General features: G+C 43.6%; 1 protein-coding gene, 1 long non-coding RNA gene and 1 other non-coding gene across 10 annotated transcripts in view; 2 read left to right on the forward strand and 1 right to left on the reverse strand.

The window, feature by feature from the left end:
- Window positions 1-1,132: 1,132 nt before the first annotated feature.
- The window catches only part of LOC148903267 (CLIP-associating protein 1-B-like), a 24,823-nt gene continuing 4,328 nt past the window's right edge, over window positions 1,133-21,627 (reverse strand). The window contains exons 3-39 of one of the 8 annotated variants that reach the window (XM_088998927.1): window positions 19,955-20,033; window positions 19,763-19,866; window positions 19,586-19,677; window positions 19,210-19,285; window positions 18,897-18,994; window positions 18,752-18,822; window positions 16,366-16,497; window positions 14,296-14,372; window positions 14,124-14,216; window positions 13,892-14,037; window positions 13,671-13,806; window positions 13,521-13,591; window positions 13,317-13,376; window positions 12,562-12,639; window positions 12,315-12,482; window positions 12,180-12,226; window positions 11,485-11,682; window positions 10,864-10,962; window positions 10,617-10,796; window positions 10,192-10,296; window positions 9,055-9,152; window positions 8,936-8,959; window positions 8,427-8,659; window positions 7,969-8,032; window positions 7,574-7,737; window positions 7,271-7,493; window positions 7,028-7,117; window positions 5,949-6,092; window positions 5,599-5,705; window positions 4,902-5,049; window positions 4,668-4,827; window positions 4,237-4,290; window positions 3,958-4,166; window positions 3,202-3,330; window positions 2,919-3,125; window positions 2,723-2,839; window positions 1,133-2,484 (exon numbers count right to left, since the gene is read on the reverse strand). In XM_088998927.1, the coding sequence (XP_088855053.1) occupies window positions 2,401-2,484; window positions 2,723-2,839; window positions 2,919-3,125; window positions 3,202-3,330; window positions 3,958-4,166; window positions 4,237-4,290; window positions 4,668-4,827; window positions 4,902-5,049; window positions 5,599-5,705; window positions 5,949-6,092; window positions 7,028-7,117; window positions 7,271-7,493; window positions 7,574-7,737; window positions 7,969-8,032; window positions 8,427-8,659; window positions 8,936-8,959; window positions 9,055-9,152; window positions 10,192-10,296; window positions 10,617-10,796; window positions 10,864-10,962; window positions 11,485-11,682; window positions 12,180-12,226; window positions 12,315-12,482; window positions 12,562-12,639; window positions 13,317-13,376; window positions 13,521-13,591; window positions 13,671-13,806; window positions 13,892-14,037; window positions 14,124-14,216; window positions 14,296-14,372; window positions 16,366-16,497; window positions 18,752-18,822; window positions 18,897-18,994; window positions 19,210-19,285; window positions 19,586-19,677; window positions 19,763-19,866; window positions 19,955-20,033 (4,365 nt within the window). In that variant the 3' untranslated portion in view covers window positions 1,133-2,400. Of the gene's footprint in view, window positions 2,485-2,722; window positions 2,840-2,918; window positions 3,126-3,201; window positions 3,331-3,957; window positions 4,167-4,236; window positions 4,291-4,667; window positions 4,828-4,901; window positions 5,050-5,598; window positions 5,706-5,948; window positions 6,093-7,027; window positions 7,118-7,270; window positions 7,494-7,573; window positions 7,738-7,968; window positions 8,033-8,426; window positions 8,660-8,935; window positions 8,960-9,054; window positions 9,153-10,191; window positions 10,297-10,616; window positions 10,797-10,863; window positions 10,963-11,484; window positions 11,683-12,167; window positions 12,227-12,314; window positions 12,483-12,561; window positions 12,640-13,316; window positions 13,377-13,520; window positions 13,592-13,670; window positions 13,807-13,891; window positions 14,038-14,123; window positions 14,217-14,295; window positions 14,373-14,447; window positions 14,580-15,178; window positions 15,394-16,365; window positions 16,498-18,751; window positions 18,823-18,896; window positions 18,995-19,209; window positions 19,286-19,585; window positions 19,678-19,762; window positions 19,867-19,954; window positions 20,034-21,627 lie in introns of those variants that run through there. The other 7 variants (XM_088998882.1, XM_088998875.1, XM_088998867.1 and 4 more) reach the window with 7 other exon arrangements.
- LOC148903268 (uncharacterized) overlaps window positions 20,697-21,627 on the forward strand; it is a 2,447-nt gene continuing 1,516 nt past the window's right edge. The window contains exon 1 of the long non-coding RNA XR_016114881.1: window positions 20,697-21,421. This is a non-coding gene — a long non-coding RNA (uncharacterized LOC148903268). The remainder of the gene's footprint in view (window positions 21,422-21,627) is intronic.
- On the forward strand, window positions 21,199-21,325 carry LOC148903269 (U4atac minor spliceosomal RNA). Its single transcript, XR_016117711.1, has one exon. It is a non-coding gene; the product is annotated as a U4atac minor spliceosomal RNA (small nuclear RNA).

Below are 21,627 nucleotides of genomic sequence, written 5' to 3' on the forward strand. Positions count from 1 at the left end.
AGAAAGTCGTCCTTGATTAGTCCTGTTCCGACTGTATGTTTTCTGTCTTTTATGCTGAGAATGACTGCTCCATTGATGCTGTAGTAGCTGGAACAGTGAGCACAAGCTGAAGCAACTTTGTCGCCTCAGGAATAGTTTCAATAAGATCCTTCTGGGCAAAAAAGCTGAGAAGCTGTCCAGGAGATTTACATCCATCACTCACCGTTTGTGAACATTACAGTCCGGTGTTGGTCTTCCTTTAATTATCTCCTACTTCAATTGAAAGTCCAGTTTATAAAATTCTTTCAATTTAGATATGTAATCCTCCATTCTGAAAATAAGGCCCACCAACCTACTTAACTTGCTAACTGTTTACTGTAGCTTGCTGTCACTAATTCTATTATTCTGCGAGAATCTCTGGAATCACCAGCGCCCCCTGTCATGAAGCAGAGGAACTGTGTGACCCACCTATGCACACAGTTTTGATAAAAATAAAATAAACACTGTAGTACAGTGTTTATAATCTACAGTGACTGTACATTATATACACCAGCTAAACTGTAGAAATTTAGTTCATATACTAAAAGTGTTTGAACACTTTAATCGCGATATGCAGAGGGACAGCAATGCGGTCTCACTGCAGAGCAAGCCAGCACCGTTTGCATAGTCATTGCGCAATCCATGGTGAGGCTCAGCCGGCTGCTGCCTCACCACTAGTCTCTACTTAGTATTTGAACGGTAAATTTGAAAATTCAGCGATTTTGAAAAAAAAAATCCAAAAATTGTGAGGTTAAATGGAAAAGAACTTTAAACTACAGTTCACTAAATAAATATAACTGTTTAATGTATTTTTTCATTTGATATTTCCATGATGACGGGTGAGGCGCGGCCTCACCTGCCTCCCCTGACAGCACGGCACAACAAAACTCAATCAGTTCGAACTTTTTTGCCCTCAAGTCACGATATGTACTTTTAAAGTGGCTCACGTTTTAATGACGTCAACGTGAGTATCAACGCTATACACTCATTGTGAGGTGAGATAATATTGGTGCAACGCTCTAGGTCAAAACGCCCTCTGCTGATGAAACTGAGTCAATAGTTGGCCGTCAACCAATGCTGACTGATATCAAAAGAACAAGTCAATACCCAACAATGACAATGTATGATAGTTTATTTAAGTCTCAATTGCGATGTAACATAAATACGTACTTGCAGTCAATCTGCGGAATATAAATATAGTACATATTGTGTGACGGGCAGAATGGGCAGATGCATGCACGTAGGAACATTCAAAGGAATTTATCGTCGACATACTAACAACCTTTTTTCATTCCCAAATTCACTTGCTCCAAAACGATCTTAGTTCTGCTGAAGAAAAAGAGGTGTCTAACGAAAGGCACGCATATAAGACAACAGTGAACATGGAACATTCAACGTTAACCGCCCCGCTTCTGACATGGCCATGGAAAATGTTGAGGCCATCTTTAAAGGAGTGTGATGACAGAGGCATATCGGAGGCACATTTGTACAAAACGATTGCCGTGGGATTATTTAGCACTCAACATTAACACCAAAATGTCATTCAAAACAGCAGTTTCAGTCATCATTCAATTTCACATTTCCTTTCAGCCAAACACAGGAATACAATCATTGTGAGGAATCACAATGGTACACATCGGTACCACATCGGTACCACAATGATCTTCACAAGCTGGCTCAAAGTCATTGTCATTATCAGCAAGCTTTTCCACGGAAGCTGCTGATTGTCTACTTTGCATTTTTTTTCTAAGTCAAACTCAAGGTTCCTTTTGCAATATCTTTTCAAAAGCATCTAAAGAATGTTTGCGATACGTTCAGCCTTTTGTGGAAATTAGAGCATTGATCTTATATTTTGTGGAGTATGGAAAATGTTTCGAGTAGTCTTATTTTGTAGGTTCAACAGGAACTGGACTGTTCTCTTAAGGACCAATCTCAGTATGGAGCTTATCTAATTCTTAATAGTGAAATAGATCAACTTCATTTACGATAAACACAATCACATTGTTGTCTAATTTTCTCTACCGGAAAACAAAATGAAAAGGTCATGTAATGTGTGTAGAAGACACTCAAGTGTCTTGTCTAGTTATATGCAAAAGAACAGATTGAAGCTCCTTCTTCAGCTTGTGCTTCATTTCATTTAAACCATGATGCTTCAAATCATTGGCCAGCCAAGTGATCCTCTGCTGCAAATATGGCGAATCAGCTTTGAGAAGACACGCCTTCCTCTCATTGTCTCGAAGTCAGTGGATGATTTCAGATCTTCTGTTTCCATTGTATAACATAAAAAAAGTTCATCGTGTTTTTGCCGTGAGTTAGCATGATGCAAAAGAAGTGTATCAAAATGGAGCTGACAGAGTGAACGTGTTAAAAGATAAAAGCGGGTTAGTAGGAAGAGATGTCGGAAGAGCTGCTGCTATTGCTGGTGGAAGTTTGGGCTCTCTTGATGTACAGATTGAGGAGCTTCATCTGTCAAAGGATACGTCAGCACATTTAAGAACACAAATCATTTGCTGCCATCTGTCTTTTTTTTATATGAGCCGTGTAGCGGATGCAGTTTGTGTTAACTGCGTCTCATAAGCCAATTATCAGCACGATACATTTTAGCCATTTAGCGTGATCGAGTTACCAGCGAAACCGATTCTACTTGTATGTGAAGGCACACGACACTGTAAATATGCATAACAGCGATGGTAGACGTAAGTACCTTGCTACCAGTGAGTTGAGACAGGTAGGGTTTAAGCTCCTCGCCTATCACAGCATAAACGGCCACGAGGCAGAAGACGCTGGCCTTCCTCACGCTGCTTTCTGTGTCGTCGTAGCCCTGAAGCCGCCAAACACATTCAATTGACGGGAGCAATATGGCCAAAAACTTTGAACCCAATGATGAATTTCTGCTTCACCTGCAGTAAACCCGGAATGATGTCATGCAGCAGCTGATGCAGCGGCTCCTTTGCGACCCGTTCGATGGCCCTCGTCTGCATTTTGATGGCGGCCAAGTTGATCGGATAGTCGGCCGTCTGTACGATGGGACAAAGGACCTTGATGCACTGCTCCGGATGGATTGAGCCCGCCAAAGTGGAAGCAGCCTCATCTGCGGCACGCACCACCTTCGACGGGTGGATGCGATCGTTAGTCCAACTCAAATCAGCGCTATTTCAACATATCCACTTCATACACGCTCACCTCTTTGTGGGAGTCTTTATGAGCTTCCAGTGTCTTCATTATGGTGAGTTCGGCATAGTTCTTAAAGCGGACCGGCTGGTTTCTCAGGATCTCCTTCAGGACTCTCAAGGCCAGAGCTCGGATCATGTACTAAGGAGAGTCCCAAAGTAAACGTATTTAAAGTTTCAACTGGGCTTTGCATTATGCATACAGTTGCAGAGTGGTGCAGACCTTTCAGAAAATCTCCACTGAATGCCAGAAATCTTTCAAATTGGAAGCTGGAGTTGAACTTAAAACCTATCAAGTCGACTCCACTTTATCTGAGAGCACTTTAAAGAAAGTGTGGTGTTTTAGTGCCATCTATTGGTGAAGTAATAGAAAGCAACAATCTCAGAGCATGTTTGATCACGTGTAATTTTGAATATTGTAAAGTATTGTTTGAAATCAGGGCCAGTCCAGTTCTGGCAGGGTCACCATAACTTGGCTCACGGTAGTCCATAAGGACCACTACAAAAAAAAAATCATACTGTTCGACCCTGCGTTTTGATTTCAACGCTGTGTTTTACAGCAAATATGTGAAATCAGGGTATATAAAGTAACACTGTATGGTTTCAAAACCAGTTGCTTTTGTCACGGTTATCATCAAACATCTACAGTGAAATTGTTTATTAAAACATTTTTTTTAACTTCATAGTGGCCTAATACCAAAAATTGCTGGTGTAAAACTTCTAACTTTAAAAATTGGCAGTCTGGTAACCCAAATCACAGGCTACTTACGTCTTTGTCTCCCAGCATCTCCAGGAGAAGCAGCAACATGGTTTTGAAGTGCTCGTCCCAAACCACCGGCACATCCTCTCGTGCGACCTTAAGCAGCTCCAGCAGGGTGGCTCGGCGCTCCTCATCGGAACGCTCCCCCGTGCCACGCTCGTTTGCTGGGCCTTGGGACAACCCCTTCAGCAGCTCCCCCACCATGTGCTCGGTCACCCCTGCGAGAAATGATGCAATTGAGCGCAATTTTTTACGTGACCAAGCCATGAGTTTACAATTTGCATTTACCCGGGACAGTTCTGGGGCTCTGGATTTTGTTTTCCACACATTCGTGCTGGCGTCCTGCAAGTGACATGATAAAATGAATCAATCAAGCAGTGACTTCCAACCACTGAATGATGGAGATCATCAAGTGGTCCAAAAATAATTTATTTGCCACAAATTGTATATCCTTGTGCAGCGACGTGGAACAATGAAATTCTCTTCCACTAAAGATCGGAAGGGTCAATTGACCTGGTTTACCTGTTGCAATGAACTAAATAGTCCCACATTTTGTACTTACTGTTATTTATTGAGATGAGATTATCATGATCTAAATCCACGTACAATACTTGGCGACATTCAAGATTGGTGGTGTTTTTGGTTTTCCTCCCGTAAAATACCATATGTTGCAAACAGTGGTGAAGTGCGCCTGTCGCTATCACACTCGTGTGACGCACCGTTTAGCCGCAGCTCTGTGCCATCATAGTTGTGTGGGTTGTAGTCTCGGAAACGCTGCAGCGTGAACGAGCGTGGCGAAGGTGTGTTCAGTAATGAAGTCTTGTTGTCCAGGGCTGTTCGCCCAGCATCCACCACATCACTGTAAACACCACTTTCAGCCTGTAAAATATAGAATAGCATTGGGTAGTGCCATCAGTCAAGACATACTCCATGAATGTCTCAGCTCCAGTCACCATGGTCTCCCGCGTTCCGTCTCGCCTGTATGGCTCCATGCCCTCTTCTTGGCTACGGAAGCTGAAGTTCTGGATTGCCTCAGTGACGCCACGCAGGGAACTGTAGACCTCCTCAGAGTTCAGATTCTCACTGTCATAATCCAACATGCTGCAGGGGATGCATTTCAATGAATCCCAACCACTCGTGGAAAAGGTTTCTTCAGCCGTCATCTGTACTTCTTTGAAGGTGTCGGACGTGAACTAAAGTTGTGCTGGTAACCCTGGCCCTATATCCCTAATGGACAGAGGTGGCCGTGCTGGACTTCTGCTCTGATAGGTCCCTGCTCTAAGGTTGGGGGAGCAGTGGACCACTCCCTGAAGCCAATCTGATTACTTCTATTGTTCTATCCATGGCTCTGGTTTCACCTCATTGGCCGATCTGATTACTTCTATAGTTCCATCATATAGCTAGTACTATAGAGGTAATCAGAGTAGGGGCCCGGAGTTATCTTATCGGGCAGAGTTATAGTTCAAGTTAGTTTTTTAATAATCTAATTCAATTGAACCACAATTCAAAAATATTGCCTCATTGGTCTCATTGGTTAATTATCTTTGTCACTCTGGTTATTTCTATGACCACTGTGGTTTCAAGTCCAAATCCCAAATAGGATTTGAATGAGAGGGACTAAAATCCCAACAATACAATGGAATAATGTACCTGGGAGAGAGCCCCCCATGTGAGTAGGCAGTGGGAGATGTCAGCGGGCTACTGCGACTGCTAGAGTGTTGCGGAGTTGTTCGACCCGTCGAGCTACTAGGAGATGCCTGCACAACACACACACACACACACACACACACACACACACACACACACACACACACACACGCGCACACACACACACACACACACACACACACACACACACACACACACACACACACACACACACACACACACACACACACACACACACACACGCATACACACACACGCGCACACAGGCACACCAAGAAAGCTTAAGTGTGCGTCTGTGTGGGGAACTAGGTGTTTGCACTGAAGTGTGTTACCGTGGTGACGCCACTTATGCTCCTCAGGTGGTTGTGTAACAGCTTGCTGGTCCCATCTTGGAAGGTTTTGGGTAAAGCGCCAAGTAGCATGGTGAACTCTGGTGTGTTGAGCTCAAACAGTGCAATGAGAACCACCTGGGCTGCCTGCATGCAAGAATGGATACACATATTTGTTGGTCTCGGTGAGGAATAATTAGACAAAATTCAGAGTTGGTCCTGAAAATATTTGATGAAACAGATAAGAAGCCAGGTTGCAAAAATTCTGAACATTTTCAAAGTTGGAAACGAGAATTTACAGGAATTTAGGGGATGAACAGGAATTGACGAAGAATGAACTGAATTGATGTAAATTAAATGTACAGCATTTGCGGAAACACATTTGAGCACAATACCTTCTAATAGAAGCATTTGATTTCTCAATCAAATCCTCATGAGGGCAATTGAGAATAAATTTCCTCCATGCACTCTATCGTCCTCCATCAAATGCACAGACCATTTCGAGAAAATAAACCAGGTGTCACCAACGTGGCCTTCAAGAACCACCTGAGTTGCCCGCCTGCCTGTTCTAAAAGTAAGTCAGGAGTAATGTGGTTTTGAGATTTGCTGGAAATATTGTACTATTGATCATTTGAAAATGTAAAGGAGGCAAGAGGCGAGGAGAACTACTAAGCTGCAGTGCTTCATTACATTCATTAATCTCTCATAATATTGGACAGCACCTTATGATACAATTGTTGCCCACTCCGCATCCATTCCAGGCTGATTATCCTGGAAGTTTGATTTTCTGTGCTTCATTTTTAAGGTTGCGCTTCTTTGATTCGACTAAGAGGGATTTCTAGGTGTCCTTACTGGCCCAGAGAGGAGATAGAAAACAGGAGATTTTGGTTTTGATGAACTGTGCATCTGCAAGGCCCCTCTTTTGTAACTAAGAGTGATAGAAGTAAGCTAGACACAACAGTTTTATATTTATACTTAAAACTCACAGTCAGATTTCCTATTCATCAGAATCTTTTGCAACCCGAACTCGGAGCAGAGGAACAGGTGTAAACATGTCAAGGCTATTTTCTTGATGATTCTACCTGCTTGCACCTCTCCTCCAGATTGCCCTCTCCAGGTAGAGAGGCCAAAGTGCCGGCGCGACCTGATAAATCTTCCCAGTTATGAAGGGTCTGGGAGTTTGGTGAATGGAAAAAATGTTGATTGCACAAAATAATCAAGATGTGAAAACTAACCAAAGCAAAATAAATATGGAGAATGTATAAATGACAACAAAAAATGTGGCAAACCCCACCAATCCAAAGGTGACATTGAAATAGGTCTACCTTCCGAACATCAGAGCTTTTGGGTTCAGTGGTCCACGTGATGATGCGTGAGACAGCCAAGCGTGTCTCGCTGGTGTTGACAAAGTCAGCCGGGTCCATCCGCCGGGCTAACGCCTCGATGTAGCGCAGAATGGCCACCTTCACCTTCAGGTTGGGCGTCTGCGTCTGATCCACGATGAAGCGCATCAGGATGTTGAACTGCTGTTCGTGTGGGAACGAATCACTGCAAACAACAGATGCCTTTCAAACATCTGCATCAACTTATTACATCCAGATATTCCAAACCCAAGTGTCGATCCACACCAAGTGACGTCCAGCGCCTTTTGAACTTTGGCCTGGACAGAACCCAAGAGGTCAGCACCCATTTTCTTCAGCAGCTGAGTGAGGAGGATAAAAAGCCAGTCGAGCAGGTCTTCCCGGTGAAGAACTATGAAGTCCACCAGAGTCTCTAGGAACATGCTGAAGACCTGAGAGCAACATGTTACAAGAGCAGCGTTTTAATATCACGGCGTGCAGAAACTGACAGTGACTGGTGATTGGTGAAGAGCAGCCAACACTTACTCTCTGATGTGTGTTGATGTGTGTGTGTGTGTGTTAGAGTCCACACAAGTGACGAGCCATGCAACATAAAATTACTGTTAGTGGTTAAACATGATGCTTCCGTTATTGTCGTGGGAGCTGTATTCCATGCGTGTTACCTTGCTGTGGGGATCTGCAAACATCCTGGTGAAAATATCACAGAGTCTCTTCAACTCTACGCGGCTGTGACACAAACAAAGACGGGTTTAGGTTGCATCGTAAAAAATACCATCTCCCAGCCACATCAATGTGCCATGAGATGGTCGGGGTTGCCTTGGGAAATGATCCAATTGCACTCAGATGATCCAAGAATTATTTATTTATGAAATAGTCTTGAAGTACATGGCAATAGGAACTTGCACAATATTGTCCATCAACTGTTACATTTCATATAACAGAATTAACATTGTTACACTCAACGAAACAGGGCCAGATTTTACACTGAGGAGGAATTTGTGACGAAATTCTGACATTATCATCACAATTTCAGGATACATAATGACATTTTGAGGTGGGTGCCATGACATGTTTCGAAAAAAAAAATCACTGGCACTGCGAGTGCCATGATGTTACTAACCTGAGCATTCTGTGGCTCCTCAGCACGTTCTGCAGCCCCAGCAGCCCCTCTTTTCTCTCAGACCAGTTGGTGCTGGCACAGTGGTTGAGAATTTCAGCCACATCCCCTGTGTGACGCACAGCGCCATTGCGGGAGCTGTACGAGCGTTCCGAACAGGCACTAGAGGCGTCGCTGTTTGCATCATCATCAGAGAACATACCCGGCGATTCAAAGTGCCGCCGCACTGAACGCTGCTGGAGGAAGAAGAGTCATAGTTAGGTTGGTCGTCCGCCATGAGCTTGTTCTTACTACCCTCACAGGAAAATGCGGTGAATTGAGACATATTGGCAGTGATAATATTATGATAATCTGTTAGCAGCAAATGTGCACATGCTGAATGATCGTACACCTTCAAATGACGACCGTGTATAAAAACATGTCAGTCAGTCACATATCCTATTGATAAATATGTGATAGATGATAATATTTCATGCTCATGCTGACACAAAAAAAAACATCTGCAACAGTACCTTACTCCTGGACTCCCCTAAGAGCTGAAATGTACAAAGTCCAGGAAGAAGAAAATAAATGCTACAATTTACAACATATGAATTTCAAGATGCAGCACATTTTGGCGCCTGCTTCTCACCAGAGCATCAGCAACAGCCGCCTCCACCTCACTGCCTGTGTTGAGGATCCTCATGGCATTGACGGAGGCAGAAATTCGAGCCTGGTGAGACAGACGGTCTGACAGAGAAAATAAAATGTCACTAAGTGGAAGGCAGGGCATGCCAACACAGTTCATGAAGAGCATCATTGTTTCATTAGACTCGTTCGTGTTCAATCAATGAAACATGCCGATTCATCATGCCAATGAATGCTAAAGGTTTTCAAGCAGTTGGGTCTTTGGTTGCATTTTTTAACTCATTCACTGCCATTCCCGAATTTATTCGGGAACTGTTTTTTTCTTGCGGAGGGGTGCCGATAAAGCGCTGGTCAGACCTCTGGCTATGTTTTCCCCTCCTACGAGGGGGCAGCATTTGCCTTTTGTACAGCATTTGCCTTTTGTACATTTCAAGCTCATAACTTCAAACCCATATAATTTAGGAATTAACTATTTTTTTTTCTATTGAAAGAAGGGAGTCTAAGATTTCTTACGCTGCATTGAATGTTTATGTAGTCCGACAACTCAATATTCTGTGGGTCCTGGAATTTGAGTGAAAATTATAAAAGCCCTGGCACTGGAGCGGCCACGTTTTTTGCACATCGTCTGTCAATGAGTTAATAAGAAAATGTGAAACTCAAAACATATGACACAGTTTAAGGTGAGAAGTCCTGCATCAAGGGTGATGGAGCAATGACACCAGCGAACCAAATGATATTGTGTTCTAATTAACAAGTCATCCTTGTAAAGCAATTGTAATAAATCAGCCGTTTGGGAAATAACGTTCAGAAAGTGCATCTGGCTGGCAGAGATGACACGTGACAAGGCACTGGTCCACCAGCAGTGTCAGCAAATCTCAAGAGAGGATTGGAGATTATCACCATGGGTAGTCAACAATTATCTGAGCCTTTTTTTTTCAAAGCAATTTGTCATAGTTTCAATTTTTCACACACCGAGGCAGAAGATGAAATCAGAACCAGAGAATGCAGGAATCAACAGGGGCAAAAACAAGAGGGTGTTTCGGAAAGATTTGTAAGGGACGTCAATTATTTAGTTTCTTGATGATTTGAGTGAAGCCGATGACCTGGGTCACCAATGTGAGGGCTTTGTAACCATACTCACCCAGGGGGGAGAAACCCCTGGAGGGACTGGTGTCACGGCTGCTCTCGCGACTGTTTTCGCGGCTGCAGCCCTGACTCCTACTGGGTCGAGGGATGCGGCTCCGAGCTAGAGTGGTGAAAAAAAGACAGACAGACGAAGAGACAGCAGCGCAGGGCAAGTGTTTAGCCGCAAGCTTGAGCGCTTAGCAGGATCAGCTATGCAGGAGCATTAGTCATGCAAGACAAGAAAGAGAAAGTTAATTGGAGGGAAAGGGCTGATGACATTGTGTTCAAGTCTCTGCATGTCTATTGCCCTGAACAAGAAACAATCTAACTACATTAGTATGCGATGAGTCAAAGAGTCCCAAAAATGTTTGTGGATTATAGATTCTGGACTGAGATAGCAAACTCATTTTCCAGGCCGTCCTGTTGGTCAGCGGTCCTTACCAGGGCCTGATCTGGTGGGGCTGGCCTCTCGGCTACAGCCCTGGCTGCGGTGGCCTCGTGGGCGCCGACTGTTGCTCAGACTGCTGCTGGTGGCATTGGTGGCAGTGCCCATGGGCAACCTGACCATTCTGCCGTGGGGAGAGCCAAGCACTCGGCCTGGGGAACCTGACCTGCTACCGGCTGAAACACACACAAAGTTCAGATAAAGGACAAGCAAACAGAGTGGTTGTCTCATTACGTTCCTTACGTTGAGAGTGCGAAACGACGACCTTCCCTTTGCTGCGGCCCCGACCGTCAGGCAATGATGGACGCTTTCCTGTGCTCGTCCTCTGCGTTCGAACGCGACCTAGAAAGCCATTAAGAGAAGAATGTTGAGATTGGGAATTTTTTTTTTTTTTCTTGTCACACAATACTATTTTCTTTACAAATAATCGGAATACAGTATTTGAATGTCAAGTTCCTAAACTTTCTCAAACAAGCTTAACATTTCTCTCCTGGAGGACAAACACTGTCAAGATCAAAACTCTGCTGTGCAATGTACAGTACATGTGTTGGCCCCCAGAAAGGATGAGTGCAAATCAACATTGGTGACATGCACAAACAATATTAAAAATCGCATCCCAAAGTGTGTGTATGCATCACACACGGGTGACCACTGACACCTTCACTGGACTGATGAGGGTAAAAGACACTGTAGGGGAGACAGATGGATGAGCATCACGCTCTAGACGCCTATATCTTACCATCTACATCAATACACCACCAGACGAGAAGAGGTTAAAGGTCATAACTTGGCAGGCGGATTGAAAGAGCCGCTGGGATTCAATTGCATCACCTTACCGGATCATAAACACGTGGTGACACTCACCGAGTGAAGCATAAGATCCAGGAGGCAGAGCAGAGGCGGTGCTAAAAGATGAAGTCGAAGTGTGCACTGCAGAGGCCACAGTGGGCATCCGAGTGCGGGCGGTGGCTGCCGCATTAACGTCGACATCGCTGCAAGAACGCTGGAGAGTTCCGGGAGAGCAGGTGCCTGTGGGGGGTCTTGAGTTTTTGGCCGCTTTGGCTAAGAAAAAGGTTATCGGGAAAGAAAAAAAAGGTCAGCTGCAGAAGATTAATATAGTTATTTCCAACCACAACGTCATGGCACCTCAGTGTGCTGTGACAGATCATCTCGGAGTGGTTTAATTTGTCTGAAAATGTTTTTTGCCCAAAATTTTTGCTCATCTCTCTACGCCAAGCACATATATAGATGGGCAGAATGATGGCATAATCTTCCAAACAAAGTGTTTCCACCTGCATGCCTCAACACTACAGAATAAAACAGAGCATTCTGTGAGTATTTTAGCTTTGTGTTCAATTAAACCGGCCCAGATTTTATGATGAGTATGTCTGTTTGTGATTAAATTGAAACACAATCATCAATACTTCAGGGAATAATCCCGTGTTGTCCTGATCCTCAAATAGTGTTAAAAAAAACATGAAGACTTTTGCATGGCTCAGTCTCTGTAGCGAGTCACATGCAGTAAACCAGTATGTAAAACAACATACGCATGATCTTACATCTGCCCACGCTTCTTCCAGTAGTGCCTCTTGTCGACAAAATGCGACTGAAAACAATAACGTCAAAGGAAAATGAGCATTGTGAAACGGGACAAAGGAAAGCATTGCGTTGAAATTAACTTTCATGAATCTTACTTCAAGCTCTCTTGTGAGGAGGACGATGAATGATCAGATGGTGGAAGCGACATCAGGGTATCCCGGCTTCGCAGGTGAGCCTGGAGAGCTTTTTGATAGGATGACTCCAAGCACTGGAATAGCTGCTCTGCTTCCTGACTGAAGTGGCTATGGAAGTTCCAGTAACACCTGAGGGGACACCATCGACCCTCATATTGGGACTGCTGCTCAATATTGTCAAAGACAACAAGCAGCTTTCCACACTTACTTCCTGGCCACAGACCGCACCTCGGCATCTGCATCATGAATGCCTTTCTTTATAGTTTCCATTAAAACGGCTACATGCCTGCCAGGGGGACAATATTCAGACATTAACTGTATTAACATGTCTCTTTCCCACTCTCTCTCATGAACACACGCACACGTACACGCGACAGCACCCCTGGTATTGAGGTTTAGCTAGCTCATGTTTCTCCTAAGTGGCAGTAATGGCAGCAGCCATGCAGAAATACAATATGTCTTTTACACAGGCAGCCGCCCCTCCCCCACCATCACCACACGAAGCTTGCCAGACTCGTGTCATGTTACCTTGATAGAATAAATCCCGAGCCAATCTCACCACTTTCACCTGGATAAATTTGACAATCCTACTGCTATTTATACAGATGGTATGACTGCAGGAATGCAGCTAATGATGATTAAGAATTGATTCATTTGAATATTTTTTTTTTACCAAATCTTAGCACCCCCACCCTCCACCAAAAAAAGGATTCCTTTCGATTCCTTTATTCATAAACAGGAAAATTAACAGTGGAGATTATATGCAATCAAAGTGATTATGATTCAGTTTCTGGTTGAAAAAGGAGTGTCAACTATTAATCGATTACCATATAGTTATACATTACATATAATTTGAGAAGTGATTAGTCGCCGATTAATTGTTACACTTGCATTTGGACCACTGAACAAGTTCCGTGTCATCTGCACTCTTTTCTCATCATGCATTTGCCATTTTTTTCTGACCTTTCCAGAGAGTTGGTGTGCCACTCCTTCAGTTGCAGGTTCAAGAATTCGTAACATCGCCTGTCGGTCACAGAACAACAAACATTGAAACCCTCTTCATGTACAATTGATTCTATTTTGTCATTTAAAAATACTGTATAAAAACTTTGAAATGGACACAGACAGCCTTTCTCACTTGAAAAGTCACTAATAGTTATTGCTAACCTTCTGACTGCTACAGACTTCGAAATGCAATTGCTGGTGATGATGGTGATCAAGCGAGGGTAGTGTGTATGCTGCAAAATAGACACACACACTGCATTGGTGCACTCATTCTGAGAAAAACAATTACATTGTCAAGAAGCGGGAACATACTCTTAGGATGAGGCGGATGGCAGCCACACCGGAGGTGGCCATGACTTTGGCACTATTGGGGACCAGGTTCAGGAGATTGGGCATGACTGCCTCGGCAGCATGATCAAAACGGGTTCCGAGCACTGAGGACAGGTGTCTGCAGATGACAGATCCAATCAAATATGCAATTCAACAACAAGATATAACACTTTGACTTGCCTAAATAAAAAGACTGGCCTTACCCCAGAGTAATACAGGCTTCCCGAACCACCTGAGAACGCAGGTCTTTGGCTGACAATCTGAATGCTGGCTCCAGGAGCCGCAGCTGCTGCAGGAAGCCGTCAAACTCTGCTGCTCCGGCCAACAGCAGTGAGCGCACCTTCTTCAGCTAAAAGAGTCAAATTATGAAGAACAAGGCAATGAAGCGGAGTCAAAGGACGGTATGTGACATCAATTCCAGAGATGACATCTTACCGCTGCAACTCGGAGTTCCCAGTCACGCTTGTCATCTGAGAGAACATCACGAATCTTGGCCATGGCCTCCTCCACCTCCCTGTTGGAGTAGATCTGATGGCAAAATAATAACTTGCAGTCAGCTGACAATGTGACTGACAACCACCGTGAGTCTTGACTCAAATGAATGAACCTGCATAGTGGGAACATCCTCAAAGGCCTGCATGAAGTCACCCTCATCCACCGCACCAGCAGCAGACCCATCTCTCCCTGCAGACCAGAAAATGACAGTTGACATGGTGACATGGTGATTTTTCTCTCAGTAAATGGCTTGATTGCGCTGACCTGGTGACTTGGCGCTGGAGACAGGGCGTCGGAATGAACCCACAACCATTTTCCTCCCAAGTAACAACTCTGCTTTGGATGAGGTGGACGAGCATCCACCATCCACTGAATCGCCATCCTCTGAGTTTTTATCTGGGGCATGCGAGAAAGGTGAAAAGTCACATGGGGAAAAACTGGGAATCAGTGAGCTGGGAAACAGAACTGTGGTGTGGGCAGGCACGCTACCATATGTACGTTTCAAATGAAAAGCAGGTACCGTGCAGAGGACAAGCACATCCGTGTAGCTACAACGCAACAACACCCAGATCACAACAATCACTCTCGTCTCACTGTTGATGACATCAACCTTTTTGGAGAATAGGTGGAAAAAAGGCGAACAAAAGTCAGCATAGATAAGCAGTTTTTGTCGCGTCTGGACATCCCCACATGATTTTCAGCATGGAACCCCGCCCGGTATGCTACAAATGTCTTTACATTGTTCAAAGTTCACACACAAGCACATCACCACTGTGATGACATTCCTCCTTTTGGCAATGCCTCTCCAATGGGTGTGTGAATCCACACAATGCATAACATGTGAAAGAAAAATCTGCCATAGCACTTCATCTATGAGAGCCAGGCAGCGAGGCTTCCTCTGTGTTGACCCTTTATAGTCTATCACACCCTTCACTCGCCATCATTGAAAATGTGCCTCTGTTCACTCCCGCCCTGAATCAAAAGGAAGAGCTCACAGGAACAGATCCGCCTGCAGACCAATTTCCTCAGCATGCTGACAGTCAGGTGGTCTGGCAGTCCTCTGCGATCCTCTCATCTCGGGGTGGGAACCTGGAGTCAACCAGCTAGCATGCCCCCTCCTCTCATATTGAGGTAAAATATTCCTGTTGTTCTTGAATAACACATAACAGGCTACAACACTGCCCTCTTGTCGACTTCAGCAAACGCACCCATCACCATCAGGATTGAGAGCAGGAAGTGTGGGTGGGGACAATGGGAACTCAAAAGTTTATGGTTGTTTTTTTATCTCCATTTGGATTTTTTTTGGGGCAAGCGTTTCCCCGGGGTTCTTTTTCTTTTTAATAACCATTGATATTTTTTTTTTAAAATTTTATTCAATGGCGATTAAATAAACCGGGCTTTTTTATAAAAAAAAAATTAGACAGGGACACAAGTTATAACTAAATAAACTTGGAAATAAGGAGGCCAAAGTGTCGGAATCTTTTTTTTTAAATTTTATTTTCGAAAACAGAAGGGAAAAAGGTTGAATTAGGATTTTTTTTACCGGCAGGTTACCCGGGGGAACCCGGGGGTTTGCCCGGGGGCGAAAAAAAAGGATTCATTGGTAAAAAATATGGGAAGGTTATCCAAAAAATAACCAAAATTGTTGAATTTCGCCTGGCTCGGCGGGGGCGCCGGGCGGCTGGTGGCCGGACCTCGGGCAGCGGGACCCGAAAATAAGAAAGTTTCTTAACTCCTTGCCCCGAGTTCCTACAACTACGCACCTTCTTCAGCTAAAAGAGTCAAATTATGAAGAACAAGGCAATGAAGCGGAGTCAAAGGACGGTATGTGACATCAATTCCAGAGATGACATCTTACCGCTGCAACTCGGAGTTCCCAGTCACGCTTGTCATCTGAGAGAACATCACGAATCTTGGCCATGGCCTCCTCCACCTCCCTGTTGGAGTAGATCTGATGGCAAAATAATAACTTGCAGTCAGCTGACAATGTGACTGACAACCACCGTGAGTCTTGACTCAAATGAATGAACCTGCATAGTGGGAACATCCTCAAAGGCCTGCATGAAGTCACCCTCATGCACCGCACCAGCAGCAGACCCATCTCTCCCTGCAGACCAGAAAATGACAGTTGACATGGTGACATGGTGATTTTTCTCTCAGTAAATGGCTTGATTGCGCTGACCTGGTGACTTGGCGCTGGAGACAGGGCGTCGGAATGAACCCACAACCATTTTCCTCCCAAGTAACAACTCTGCTTTGGATGAGGTGGACGAGCATCCACCATCCACTGAATCGCCATCCTCTGAGTTTTTATCTGGGGCATGCGAGAAAGGTGAAAAGTCACATGGGGAAAAACTGGGAATCAGTGAGCTGGGAAACAGAACTGTGGTGTGGGCAGGCACGCTACCATATGTACGTTTCAAATGAAAAGCAGGTACCGTGCAGAGGACAAGCACATCCGTGTAGCTACAACGCAACAACACCCAGATCACAACAATCACTCTCGTCTCACTGTTGATGACATCAACCTTTTTGGAGAATAGGTGGAAAAAAGGCGAACAAAAGTCAGCATAGATAAGCAGTTTTTGTCGCGTCTGGACATCCCCACATGATTTTCAGCATGGAACCCCGCCCGGTATGCTACAAATGTCTTTACATTGTTCAAAGTTCACACACAAGCACATCACCACTGTGATGACATTCCTCCTTTTAATGCCTCTCCAATGGGTGTGTGAATCCACACAATGCATAACATGTGAAAGAAAAATCTGCCATAGCACTTTATCTATGAGAGCCAGGCAGCGAGGCTTCCTCTGTGTTGACCCTTTATAGTCTATCACACCCTTCACTCGCCATCATTGAAAATGTGCCTCTGTTCACTCCCGCCCTGAATCAAAAGGAAGAGCTCACAGGAACAGATCCGCCTGCAGACCAATTTCCTCAGCATGCTGACAGTCAGGTGGTCTGGCAGTCCTCTGCGATCCTCTCATCTCGGGGTGGGAACCTGGAGTCAACCAGCTAGCATGCCCCCTCCTCTCATATTGAGGTAAAATATTCCTGTTGTTCTTGAATAACACATAACAGGCTACAACACTGCCCTCTTGTCGACTTCAGCAAACGCACCCATCACCATCAGGATTGAGAGCAGGAAGTGTGGGTGGGGACAATGGGAAGTGCGTGAATGCCAGAATCATTTGTGGGTGGAGCCGAATTGAGGGATAGCCATTGTGTGTGGACCTCAGGGAATGAGGAGTATGGGGGAGAGAGAGAGAGAGAGAGAGAGAGAGAGAGAGAGAGAGAGAGAGAGAGAGAGAGAGAGAGAGAGAGAGAGAGAGAGAGAGAGAGAGAGAGAGAGAGAGAGAGAGAGAGAGAGAGAGAGAGCGCCAGGAGAGAGAGAGCGCCAGGAGAGAGAGAGCGCCAGGAGATAGAGAGCGCCAGGAGATAGAGAGCGCCAGGAGATAGAGAGTGCCAGGAGAGAGAGAGAGTGCCAGGAGAAAGAGTAAGCCAACAAGCAGCTCTCAAGTAGTGCAAAATGTTACAGTGGTGTGACAATGAAAATAAAATCCGAGAAAGTGTGACAAAGTTCCCCGACATTCTCACTCCCTCTCTTAGTTAAACACAAATACCCTCAATTTCACACAGAGAGCCAGAAAGGGGAGTTCTCACAAACATGTTAAAGTTAGTAATAAGTCACGCTTCTTGAACTTCCACCATGAAACAAGCTGAAAGGAGCATCATGTGCCAACTAGTGTTTTCGGCTTTTCCCTTCAAGGGGTCGCCACAACAATTCAGTGTCCTCCAACTTTAGAGGTTTGATCCGCATGTTTGTTTTGGCCAAGCTTTTACGTCGGATGCCCTTCCTGACACGCAACGTAGTTTGGCCAAAAATCTTTGCTAAATGTTATTTCCTTATTTGCCACCTCCTAGGTCGAGCAAAATTAAAATAATCAAGGCAACATGACAAACATACTCGATTAATAATGTACATTTAAGACCAGTGAGGTGCCCTTTAACATGCTGGCATGATAGCAATTATTATGCTTGAAGCACCAAAGAGCCAGAAGCTAGCAATGTTGAAATTTAGAAAAAAATGCTACTTCACAGAGAAATGTGAAAAATGGAAAACACACAATGCCGCTGAATTTGTGACAACATGAAAATGGTAATAACTGTAGACTCTGAGGTGAATTAAACTCAATTTGTATCGGCTGTGGAAATGTCTAGTGTAAATGTGCTTTCTAGTGTAAATGTGCTTTCTGTGTGTGTGCATTATCATTTGGCCTGCTTTATTTCCTGTACATATAGTTGTTGTTAAACGCTTTGTTACAGCTTCAGCTGTTGTTAAAGCACTATATGTCAATATGTATTGTATTGTATGTTGGTTAAGGTTTCTCAGACAGAACTTCAAATTAACAAATTGTACGAAACAAACCACATTACAATGCAATCAAGAGGATGAATAACATAAGGAGCAATAAAAAGACGAATAGAAGTCAGCAAAGACAAGCCGTTATCAGACCCACTAAGAAAAAAAACTGCACATATAGGACCTCATTATTTATTCCTACCTGACACAGGTGACAGTACCATGTTCCCCGACCTCTGGACTTCATCAAATTTACTGAAGATGACATTCAACCTGGAAAATTTACATGTTAACGTATGAATCCATTGAGTGAATCATTGGTCTTTGGTGTATGTCGTTAAACACACCTTGACTGAGGTAGGCCCTTCTTTCCAAGGTCAATACGTACTCGCTCACCAACGTGGCGATATATCTCAACCAGACAGCTCATGGCACCATCACGCACCTACCAAATAATTTCAAAATATTCACAAAGTTATGTATCCCTATTTCATTGATGAATGCAACTTCCTCTGTTGCACAGAAAAACTCTTCAAGAAAGGAAATGTATACAAAGTAGCCAATCGCCCAAGTTTCTAAAATAATAATAAGAATAATCTGAAACAAAAATCTTTTTAAAGGAAATAGATGTAATGCTTTCAGAGGAAAGGAATGTGATACCTGACTTGTGGGATCTCCCAGGAGGTGACAAATGTGCGGAACTATTTTGCTGAGAGTTAGGCTCTGCGACCCAAACCTGAAAATGACCGTATACGTTTTACACATGAGAAATAAAAGGCATTGTTTTTTTTTTCATGTTAACTCGGGCACCCAGGTAATACAACAGTAAAAGAGATACAATAATACAATAATAAAACTACAATATAAAAATACAAGCATGTACATTTTCAATACAATTAAAAAAATATTTTAACACCATTGTTTTGGTACCAATTTTGTGTAATTTTGAAACTGAATTAATCATAAATGGTTTAACCAGCGAGAACTTCTTTGTTCTCATTTGACTTATTTAAAGTACAACATAATATGAGCTTACACATTTAAGGTTGAGATGAGACAAAGGCAGAGTCCTTCTCGTGTGCGGTTGTTCTTATGTTTAAATCCTCCTATCATGCGCTCCCAAACATACTGATCAGGAAGAAATCAAAGATTTAGTCTTGCAATTGAATCACAGTTAACATTGTACTATGTGCACACAAATGTTTTTCCTCACCTGTGGGTTGGCAGCCTGGTCCATGATCTTAAGTAGAAGTGCTTGGTCCTGTTCGCGCACTTGATCCTTGGCGTCTCCCAGACGATCGATTAAACTGGGAAGAACTGAAAAAGGACAAATATTTTCCTGCGGTTTGTATTTTGAAATCTTAAATGTTTTAGAAGCCTGAAGCTTCACTGTCAAAAGACTTACCTGTTCCAACCTGCGTCCTGAATTTTTCCTGCAATTTGCTCACTAATGCAGACAGAAGTTCCATCCCCAACAACGCCACCTAAAATTAAAAAAAAAAATCAAACAGGGTGGCTAAAACCCACATAAATATGCAATATGATATTCATTCGGGCCATGAGCACAAGAGATGGTTAGTTACCAAATCACCCAGGTTAATTACGCAAATAAGCATTGAAAAAGCAAGAGTTAAACACCGGTGTTCATGTTGTCTGTGATTTATATTGATTTCAACGCTAAATTTATGAGAGACAGATAAGCCATCCAATCCGCTTAGAGTTGCGTGGGGTGCTGGAGCGTATCACAGTCATTTTCGGGTAGTAGGCAGGGGACACCCTGAACCGTTGGCTGCTGGCTGCTGACACTAGTTGCGAGACCTGTGATGGCTCAATATGACTTCACATACAAGGCGCAAAATCAAGGCTTTTAAGTGACCCTTATACACTGGAAAATACAGTACATAAAAGTCAAAAGTATCTTCCGTTTATGCGATTATTTTGGCCGATGTTTGAAGAGCCATAATCTGAGAGAATTAATTGGTGAAGGTCTACAGTACAGTCCACCATTGACTTGTGTTAATAGTACTGTACGAGTAAGTAGTGGTTGCAATAGTGTCCGTCAGTGTGGTGGTTGTGGTATAGAATAGTATGGTATAGAATTTTTTGGGCAAAGCAAAACAACAAATTATAGTCGTATTAATATCCTGTGAATGCGAAACATTAAACAACACTTAATTTAACTTGAAAACATAGATATTATCAACTCTTATCCACTTTGGTTATCATTACATTATCTTTCTATGAGGGAAATTCATATTTTTAACATATATTTGTTTGTACAGGTATTTCCAACCACAGTATTTTACTATACTTTATATTATTTCTCGTGTTCAATCAGGGTTTTTTTACTTTTTGGCATCGTAAACCCATTGCATAAAATGAAACGACAGTTTTACCACGAGAGGGCAGTAGAACAAATCAGATGAAACATGCGCGGCATTCTGGGTAATCTTCTATAACCGAGAGTTTTGTAACGGTGGTAAACACAAAATCACTATTTTTCTTAAAAGCACAGCACCGTTACTACGTTTTTGGGCCTGTCAGCAAAAAAGGCGAGTAAGAAAAAACCTTAACTTGACGACATGTAAAACCATGAGTGACTTCTCTATTCACATTGCATGAGTTCCGAGCACAGTCGGCTCGCCTGCATCTATCCTCGTCATGGGGTGACTGGGAGGCTCAATGAACGTGTAGTGAGAGCGTCCCTGCTGACACCATAACAACACTTTCGCATCACCCGAGTCTTAGACTTGGTAATGGTGCAATTTTTGGAACCTGACTTATAGGAATCATACGACAAAAATTAATTCCTCATATCTCTTTCCTCTGAATGATTGCTACCGTGACGATGGACAAATCTGTGAGGACGCCGGTGAGGTGATTTTATAACCCGTACAAGTCTAATGACCCTCTCAGTCATTCCACAAACTCTGAAACAAAATGAGTCGCACATGAAACATGTCAGCTAATTGAACACCTACACTGTCTGTAAGTAAAGAACCTGCTTAATATTAAAATGAGTCGCTATTGTGTTTCCATGCACCTTAAAGGACGACCGACGTCACTTTTTTGTTTTTT

This window comes from Hippocampus bargibanti, linkage group LG01, assembly GCF_051943395.1.
Source record: "Hippocampus bargibanti isolate YZ-2025 linkage group LG01, ASM5194339v1, whole genome shotgun sequence".
Taxonomy (NCBI): Eukaryota; Metazoa; Chordata; class Actinopteri; order Syngnathiformes; family Syngnathidae; genus Hippocampus; species Hippocampus bargibanti.